At 47.1% G+C, this 10,000-nt stretch overlaps 1 protein-coding gene across 6 annotated transcripts in view; it reads left to right on the plus strand.

Moving 5' to 3' along the window:
* Positions 1-10,000, plus strand: part of mrtfaa (myocardin related transcription factor Aa) — a 60,514-nt gene that overhangs the window by 29,485 nt on the left and 21,029 nt on the right. For all 6 annotated transcript variants that reach the window (XM_031576763.2, XM_031576794.2, XM_031576776.2 and 3 more), the window contains one exon: positions 69-134. In XM_031576763.2, the coding sequence (XP_031432623.1) occupies positions 69-134 (66 nt within the window). The remainder of the gene's footprint in view (positions 1-68; positions 135-10,000) is intronic.

A 10,000-nucleotide genomic window follows, 5' to 3' on the forward strand; every position in this document is an offset into this window, starting at 1 on the left:
CTGCTCCCTATTTGACATTTTGTATTTGTTGTTTGGTTTTGTTTTTGTTTGTCTTGTTTTTCTTCCAGTCCTCCAGCTCAAGCTACAGCAGAGACGGACTCGAGAGGAGCTTGTGAGCCAAGGGATCATGCCACGTATGTACCTTTACTCTCCATCATTCTCTCTGTCCTCCTCCTCCTAACATCATTCTCTCTGTCCTCCTCCTCCTAACATCATTCTCTCTGTCCTCCTCCTCCTAACATCATTCTCTCCGTCCTCCTCCTCCTAACATCATTCTCTCTGTCCTCCTCCTCCTAACATCATTCTCTCCGTCCGCACACCCTCCATAGTCCAGCCCTGCTCACAAAAGCTGCCGTAAGGCATAGCGTTCATCACAGACACCCTGCCTGTAGAACTGTTTGTCTTGTCTTGAAAAGATTTGAAATAACATGCAGGAGTTGCTTGATACCATAATGAAAAGTGCTATAAAGCGAATTGCTAAAAGTTGGCTGTAGTAGTTGAGGGGGTAACATGAAGGAGATGTTTGCAAACTGCATTTCAAAAGTTTCATTTTTTTGGGGGGGTATTTGCCTAATCAGGACGTGGTGATTTGATGTCTTTGATCACTGTTCTGACAAACATAAGTTTGGCTCTGTCATTGTTAATCATGAACGATACAAGGTCTGTTTTCAAATGGGAAGTCAGTTCTTCAAATTGCCGTTCCCCTTTCCCCCTTAACCAGAATGGCTGTTCAAGGGACTGTTTATATGAATATTTATGCGCTCGAAAGTACTGTAGTCAAGTAGTTGGCAATTAACAGGCTGGATCAGAGACGCTTTCAAAAGCACCCTTTTCAAGAGGCTGAGCAAAATGTATTTCCTATGCAACAGCACATCTTGATTTTCAGTGTGAGTGTGTGTGTGTGTGTACGTGCTTGTGTGTGTGACACATGTCTTACCACAGACACACTGAACATTCAGAACATTCGGTAGCTCCATCCTGCCCAAAAATGCCGACGTGGTTTGTAGATCACAGTGTAAAGGTGAATCAGTCCGTCTTCCTGCTCTTCCGTACAGTGCTCGTCGGCAGTGAAGTCTCTTCCGCCACTTCCTTCGTTCATCACACAACTTCCGTCTGGCTGTTTGTGCGTTCGCTTTGATTCGGTTTGACTCCTGACCTTTTTACAAAAGCTGCTAGTGGTGGTGGCTAGGCTAATCGCTAGTGTAATGGGCTTTTTTTTTTTTTTACTCTCCTGTTTTTTTTCTTCTCTTTTTCGTGTTCATATCAGATTAGGTGGTCTGCTAGACAAAGCATTGGTGACAGTGCTGACGCACAGAAGTGCCAGAGCCCCAGCTTCTTAGCGAGATACCCAGGGGTTATTTTCAGCTGCGAAGACATGCTTTTTTTTTTTTTATTTCATTTTTTTTAAGTTTAGTTCTTTTGCCCCCCCTGCCACGGGCTTTCCCTCCAGTGCCTAAGAGCCGTTCACTCCATTTAGTTTTCAAGCCTGATAAAACTCCATCTCGAAAGGACGAGAGTGGCAGTCATCTGTTTACCACAACAGGCAAATGCCACTCCTGCTGATCCTTCCCAGAAATTACAAAACACAAACGTCCCTTTTTTCCCCCTCACTGTGGTTTTTGCAACCAGCTTGGAAACTCGAAGTGACTGTCTGACTGAAATCTCTCATCTCGTCGTGGTGAAGAGGCCAGTGGGAGTAAAGTTTGCTCTTGACGCGCTCCGATCTGATGCGCATGCCGCGGTTGTCAGGATTAGGGGGGCGAGCCGTTTGAAGGATGTCGCGTTGCATCAGACTCCCAGGGCTATTAGGGTGCCTTCTTAGGGTGCCTTCTTAGGGCGCGGGTGGGGTTGGAAGTGGCCATGTTGGAGCCGCTGCCCTCTGCCAGGCTTGCTGTACTACTCAGCTCGCTCTCGCTCTCCCCTCCTGTCAGGGAACATCATCGTCTTCATGAACACTTATAGTAAATGATGTGTGTGTGTGTGTGTGGTGTGTGTGTGTGTGTGTGTGTGTGTGTGTGTGTGTGTGTGTGTGTGTGTGTGCGTGTGCGTGTGCGTGTGCGTGTGCGTGTGTGTGTGTGTATGCTCATTGTGATTAATGGGTCCTCTGCCTAAATGCCTGGAGTCTTTTGTTCAGGTGCTTTCCCCTAAGGGTGGCCCTTGAAGGTTTTAAAAGATGGGTACTTGTGCGTGTGTGTGTGTGTGTGTGTGTGTGTGTGTGTGTGTGTGTGTGTGTGTGTGTGTAAAAGATGGGTACTTGTGTGTGTGGGCAGGGGCGGAGATCCCATTTCATTGTAGGGGGGGACAATACATGGTCAAATTTCAGAGTGTAATTCCGGGGGGGGGACATGAAAAAATTGCTTTCACGAGAGCTAGCATAAACTGCTAAATACCAAATTCTCTTCATCACATTTAGAAACAGAATTCGAGTCATTTTTAGCAATTATCTAAACAGCATTAAATGTACTAAACACGAATATTCACTCACAAGACAAATAATGTCGCAAAGTTCAAGAGAACTTGATGCTCAAAATAAGTTTAAAACATGCTCGATCAGGGAATCGAACTAGCAACCTTTTGGTTATAATACAACTTCTCTACCTCCTGCGCCACTGTCACTCCATAGTAGCAATACCAGCAAGTTTCATGATCGCAGAAAAAGATGACATTCAATTTAACTTCAGATAATTTAAACAAATCTGGAGAGGCACTGAGATGTAGACCTACGTTTATTAACTAGCATGAACCTGCCCCTGACAGGACAGTGTCCTAGACTGTCTAGCTAGCTATCTTAACTGTGTTAATTACCGGCATGCGTGTGTTATCGGCAAACGTTCACGTTGTCATGCCAATCCATTAATAAACTTATGTATACTTATGCATATCGATTGGAACTTCGTAAATGGATTTAAAAAAAAAACTTCTTCTTTACATGTTCTTACTGCGTTCGAGAATGAGGTAAATCTCTTTACATATCGTGTATCATAGCGGCAGCGACAGGCGACAGAGGAGGAAACAGTCTGACAATCTGACCGTGTAGGCTACTGGGCTGATTAACTGAAACACAGAGCTGCCGGTAGCCCTGCCCGTTGGAAACAGCATGTGAACCAAACCACTTTGAGGAATAGGGGGAACATGATTTTTCAACACTTAAAAAAACACATTTTTTTACATCTATAATTAGCACCGCTTGTGTCGTCGTATTTTTATTTAAAAAAAAAAAATCCCCCAAAAAAAAAATTCAATGATTGTTGGGGGGGACAACTTTATGGTAGGTGGGGACACGTCCCCCCCGGGATCTCCGCCTATGTGTGTGGGTGAAGTCCCTCTGCAACTTCCCTGTCCCCTGCAGTGTCCAATATAGTTCTGCTTTCAAAGCTACGTATGTCAGGGGCTGGGAGGGTACACCACAGCAGAGGAAAGATGAAAGGAGGGACGCAAGAAAAGATGGAAAGAGCCAGGATTCTAGAAGGTTCTCACTCTCTCTCTCTGTCCTATGATGAAATATAATGATAGGATCGGTGGGGTACGAGAGAAGGAGCAGCGAGAGAGAGAAGCATGCCAAGGAGAGAGAGAGAGAGAGAGAGAGAGAGAGAGAGAGAGAGAGAGAGAGAGAGAGAAGCATGCCAAGGAGAGAGAGAGAGAAGAGAGAAAGAGAGAGAGAAGCAGGCCAAGGAGAGAGAGAGAGAGAGAGAGAGAGCATGCCAAGGAGAGAGAGAGAGAAGAGAGAAAGAGAGAGAGAAGCAGGCCAAGGAGAGAGAGAGAGAGAGAGAAAGAGAGAGAGAAGCAGGCCAAGGAGAGAGAGAGAGAAGAGAGAAAGAGAGAGAGAAGCAGGCCAAGGAGAGAGAGATTAAAGGGGAGAAGAGGTGCGCGGGGCCGGGGGGGCAGGGCAACAAGGAGAGAAACACACACACACACACACACAGCCAAGTCTGACGCAACCTGGGGATCCTTTCCCTTGTTTCCCAGCTCTTTGTCAGGACTATGCTGTTACCGAGGCCCAGCATCTGCCCAGCACTGGCCCAACTCCGGCACAGCACTGGCCCAACTCCGGCACAACTCCCCAGCTCCCTGCATCCATTTCGTCTCGCCTCTACAATCTTCTCCTTTCTCTCCCTCCGCACGATGCTGTCTTTTTTTTTTTCACTCACTTCTTCTTCTTTTTTTTTTTTACGCAACCGTGCAATAGAGAAATAGGGTACATGGCCCCGTGTGTGTGTGTGTGGCATCGCTCCAGCCAATCAGCGCGAAGGAGGAAGCTGCACCCTGTGGCTGCAGGAGAGACATGTTTTTTTTTTTTTTTAAACCTGCTGTTGTGGGAGAAAAAAAGAGTAGAACGAGAGTGGATGAGAGGGAGAGGGAGAGAAAGAGAGAGCTGTAGGGCGATGCACAGTGTCAAGCACATTTGTTCTGTTGTGTGTTGACCCCAGGACTGGTCTCGTTGGCCGGGTGGCTCGCAGCTCAGTGCATGTGGGGGCAGAAGCCCTTTGCTCTGGCTCCGCTTGCAGCGCGATCCTGCCTAATGTGGAGCAGCAGCACCGTGATACGCTGGGCCTTAATCAGATTAGGACATGTGTCATGTTACTGTACATGTATATGTGTATACTTTTTAACTCACACATACAAACATGTTCTCTTGCCCTACATAAAGCGCATAAGGGAAATGTGAGTCGGCGTATTATTATAACCTGAAGCGGGTGTGCACATGATTTCATTTTCTGACTTGAATCCTGAAGTTATCTGCGGAAAAAAAACTGTGCCAAACTCAAGGTGCCGAAGGTTCCGAGGCACAGTTTCACTGTCAACAGGAAGTGCCAATCTCTCATGGCAGTTTGAAACACTTTCGCCAAAACACAGTTGTACAGTTTTTGCTCTGGCCGCTCTTGCTTCTCAATGTCTTTTAACAGGGACCACAGTTTGGCTTCATAAACAGTTTAGCTTTTACCACTTAATGAATGTTTTTGCATGCGTGACCTGCCTTAGTATAAAGGGGTGTTTTGGTACAGAGAGTGTGAGAGAGAGAGAGAGAGAGAGAGAGACAGAGAGACAGAGAGACAGAGAGAGAGAGAGAGAGAGACAGAGAGACAGAGAGAGACAGAGAGAGACAGAGAGAAGAGAGAGAGAGAGAGAGAGAGAGACTAGAGGGGGAGGGAGGGAAGCTATAATAAGTTTTCTAAATGATACCCCACCTCACAGGGGTATTTATACCATCCCAGAGATCTGCGATGCTCTTCTGGTTAAAAGTGCAAAGAGCTTTCTAGACACCGCATCCACTGACACTCCCCCCACCGCTTTCGGCGTCCACACCTTCTTGTTCAGCGGCCGCGCATGAAACATGCATGTGCGTGTCATGTCATTTCTGACGTGCTCCTGATGTCTGTGAAGTGCGAAAGCCTGTCATCTCCATCTCCCCTCGTCCCTCTCTCTTGTAGTCCCGCGCCCGCCACCGCTTCCTGGCTCCTCGGGACATTAAGAGGCACAATGGAAGACGCTCGCTCGCCTGTTCAGTGCTCTCGCTCGCCTGTTCCATTTAGTCATGTGGTCGAGAGGCTTTTATGAGTGCTTCACGTGGAATGCACATTACCTTTTACCTTTAGAAATGGCTTCCCCTGTCCAGCTGTTCATCCATCCGCAAATGGTAGTCGTACACTTTAGCTGTAGTAGCCAGAGAGCGCCTATCTGGTCTGGAGGCACACACACTCTGGATTGTCACTCTAGATTGTCACTCTGGAGACACACACACACACACACACACACACACACACACACTCTGGATTGTCACTCTGGATTGTCACTCTGGAGGCACACACACACACACACACACACACACACACACACACACTCTGGATTGTCACTCTGGATTGTCACTCTGGAGGCACACACACACACACACACACACACACACACACACACACACACACTCTGGATTGTCACTCTGGAGGGTGAAAAGCTGAAACTGTGCGTTGCCTGGTATATACCTGTATAACATTTGGATATTACTATAGATCTTGTGGTCGTCACTACGGGAACTTGTCGCCATTGTACGGCTCTATAGGGCGTTTCTGTAAAGCCCCTTGGGACATTGTTACTTAATGATGCTACACGAATAGATAACATTGAATGGAATCATACGGTATCTCTATTAAGAGGATGACCTGCGCTTAATAATAACTTTGACCGCTTCTTTTCAAGGTCATAAACTAGTTTTAGATCTGTTGAATTTCCAGCTCGAAAAGCAGCTTCCAGGAGGCCAGGAGCGTGCTGTACTGACTGTACCTCCTGCGAACTGAGCCCATATGACCTGAGTGTGTGTGTGCCCCCCTTCCCCATGCTCCTGCTGCTGAACCGGCGAGCACACACACACACACTCACACACACACATTATCATCTGTAGTTCATAGAGCCCAGCGCCAGCTACATCCTCAAAGTCACGGGAGTGGGAGTGTAGATAAGTGTAGATGCGCGTGCACACACACACACACACGCCATCCGTGCACTCTCCTGTAAATCCATGCGTTAAATTAGTTAAACACTTTTGGTTGCTGCAATGACTGCTGCTCTGCTGGTAGTTATCACTGTTTGCCTCTTTAAAAAACCTCGCTAACGTTTGTTACCGCCGGACAGGCGTGATGAGCATCACTGACTGAACCGCACACACAGTGAAACACACAGGGAGGAAGAGGAAGAGGAAGAACAATGTAAACCAACTTAAGGAATTTAATGAAGCTTGACACTTGGGGATGCGATAACGTCGTCAGGGGGCGACAGTGACAGTGCGGCCGGCGAATTCAGCCTCTGTGTGGCTAATTAGTTATGATTAAAAAAGGCGGGTGGGGGGGGGGAGGTGGATGGGGGGTTTGGAGGAGGCAACAGCTCCGAGTGCACTCCAATTAGAGAGTGGTTACATAACAGCTTTTGCAGAGGTTACAGGAAGTGCAGCCCGTCACAGACGGGGAGGAGGAAGCGAAAGCGCGGCTCATGAAAAGCTAAACACGGGTTCCGCGTCTCCCTCGTCTCTCTCGTCTCGCTCTCGCTTTCTCTCACTTTCTCTGCCTCCGCCAGTCTTTTCACGACTGTCCAAGTGGGGGGTGTGTGTTGCTTGCCGTGTTGCGGCAGGACTCGTGAATATTTCACAGACGCCGTGCGAGTTTGAGGAAACACACACACACACACACAGGCAGGCTTCATACCTAAACTCCAACCACCCTCGGCCAAACAGTTAGCAGTTAGCAGTGAGCTTGCCATCTGGCTCTGCCCGTCACTCCCTGGCATGTCAGGAGGGAGAGAAGCACCCACAGCATCGAAACATGAAGAAATGAGCTGTGACAGGCAACTCGTTTAGCAAGAGACTCGGTGATCAAACCTCCACTTTTGAAGTGAAGGGAACGGGCATCTGATGGCCAGGATGTCGATAGGGTGGCAGTTGGTTTTGTTCCAGAACCCTCCAGTAGAGGATGCTAGCGAGAGAGAGAGAGAGAGAGAGAGAGAGAGAGAGAGAGAGAGAGAGAGAGAGGGAGAGAGGGAGAGAGAGAGAGAGAGAGAGAGAGAGAGAGAGGGAGAGAGGGAGAGAGGGAGAGAGAGAGAGAGAGAGAGAGAGAGGGAGAGAGGGAGAGAGAGAGAGAGAGAGAGAGGGGGGGGGGAAGAGAGAGAGAGACAGAGACAGAGAGAGAGAGAGAGTGTGTAGAGAATATGGAGACATCCATGATGTGGGCACCCGCGCAGATAAAGAGAGCTTGTCCCTCTGACCTCCCCGTCGCCATGGTGACCCATACCACCCTATACCCATGGGACAGTGTTTGAGGGCAGAGCTGGTTGAGAGGGCACAGTGGTGGGTGTGTGTGTTTGTGTGTGTGTGTGTGTGTGTGTGTGTGTGTGTGTGTGTGTGTGTGTGTGTGTGTGTGTGTGTGTGATGCGTTAGCGAGTCCAAACTCAGTGGGGTGAACTGAGGCTTACACTTTACACTGCCAGCTCAGCTCATGGCTCTCCGACCTACAGGTCAACACCGTGCAGTCCTAGTTAAGGGGGCGTGTGTGTCTTGTGCACAAATTCTCTGCTCTTTTATCTCTCTTTATCTCTTTTATCTCTCTTTATCTCTTTCTTCTCTCTTTATCTCTTTCTTTCTCTCTTTCTTTCTCTCCCGCTCTCTTCCTATTTCTCTCCGTTATACACACGTATATTTCTTTCCGTTTGCTGGTGACGTATGGAATGGCTTACAGATAAAAGAGCAGGGCTGTGGATACAAAATGAAACATATGTAGACATGACTGGATAATAAAATAAAATATGAACATTATTATAGAATACTAAGAATGATATTATATAGTAAAGGACCCATATATTCATAATATGGCTCCTGTAAAGTCTCCTCCAGGCCAGGTTCACCCTTGTATGTTTTGTCATTTTTCTTTCTTTCTTTCTTTTTTTAAGGTAATTTATTTCTGGTGACCTATTTTCCAATGTATGTTGGTGCATTATTTCTGTTACTGTATGTAGATTATGTTTATGTGTCTTACTTCCAATAAAGACAAAGTTTAAAAACAAAAACAAAAAAAAAGAGCAGGGCTGTGTTGACGGACAAGGGCTTGAGCCGCTAGAAGCTGTTATTTCAAGTAACAAAGTATCCATCTAATTATCTGCAGACCTCTTTTACGACGGACCTGCCTGCCTGTCTCTATCTGTCTGTCTACACACCAGTCTGATAGCACAAATAGCACAAATAGCACAAATCACCTGACCAACCAAAAGGAGGAGACGAGTGATCAGCCTTCAATGTGTGTGCAGACTGTCTCACCTTCATACCTCCCCTAGCTACCAGCCTACCTACGTCTTGCTCAATCCTCCAGAGGAAAAGCTGAACGCTAAGATGCTCATTAGCCCACAGCATTGGCACAGCTGTGAACCTGCACGTGCACGATAAACATTCTGGCTCCCGACAAGATTAGAAGCTTTGCTTGTTCTCTTTCTCTCACTGTCTATTGTGGCTTGGCTGACTGTCGATATATTTAGACCCGTACCCCCCCCAGGATGTCAATACCCAGGGAATGTAGTGTTCTTCAGTGGAGGACAAATTCTCCGTTACGATCCTTAAAAAAGACTTCCTTCTCTATTCAGGAGTTCTCTGTAATGATTTTCCCTCTGGCCTGTAGAGATTTTTCTAGAAGATTTTCTTTCTCCCTCCCCTTCCCATTGTCTGACTAGATCGTCAGTCCGATGGATGACACGTTTTGAGAGCGTATTCTTCCCCTAGCATTCTCTAAGGGAACGGCAGCATTCGAATCCCTCATACTTTAGCATGTGGTAGTTTTGAAATGTATCTAGGGCAGATGAAATGAGATGCAGAAGCAAGCATGTCATGATGTAGAACAATGAGATGCTAATGGGGAGTTATTTACACTATATAATATAATATACCACTCAGCCGTTTGTTATTGTCACAACCTGCCTTTTACAACAGGGACACAGGCTTTTATTGCAGCAGCAGAAGGCAAGTGGACCCTAACGCCTTGTAGCAGTGGTGTTCGCATGACCAGGTTGTTTTTTGCTGCCGTGAGTGTGCGGGGAGTAAATTAACATCAAAGAGATTTCTGAGAGCGAGGCTCACTGAACGCCGTTGCCCTGTCTCTGGGGGCCACTGAGAGCTTTGAGGAGAGGAGACCTTGTCAACGATCTATTTGTGTGTATGTGTGTATGTGTTTGTGTATTTATCTATGTATTTATGCTATATACCACCCTAGGACCCCTGTGACCCACCCCATCACCACATACACACACTTTCTGTTTTGCCTTCCTGCTTTGGAGTCACTCTAGGAAGTAGTTTAACGCATCCTCTCTCACACACACACACACACACACACACACACACACACACACACACACACTCACACACACTCACACACATTCAGTTTTCCCCCCTCAGCAACATCAGAAGTGTGGGCTGCCTGCTCTGAGCGATGTGGGAGTTTTAGGTACAGTACCGGCAGGCAGGGCAGGAAAAGTTCAGAAG

This window comes from Clupea harengus, chromosome 1, assembly GCF_900700415.2.
Source record: "Clupea harengus chromosome 1, Ch_v2.0.2, whole genome shotgun sequence".
Lineage (NCBI taxonomy): Eukaryota > Metazoa > Chordata > Actinopteri > Clupeiformes > Clupeidae > Clupea > Clupea harengus.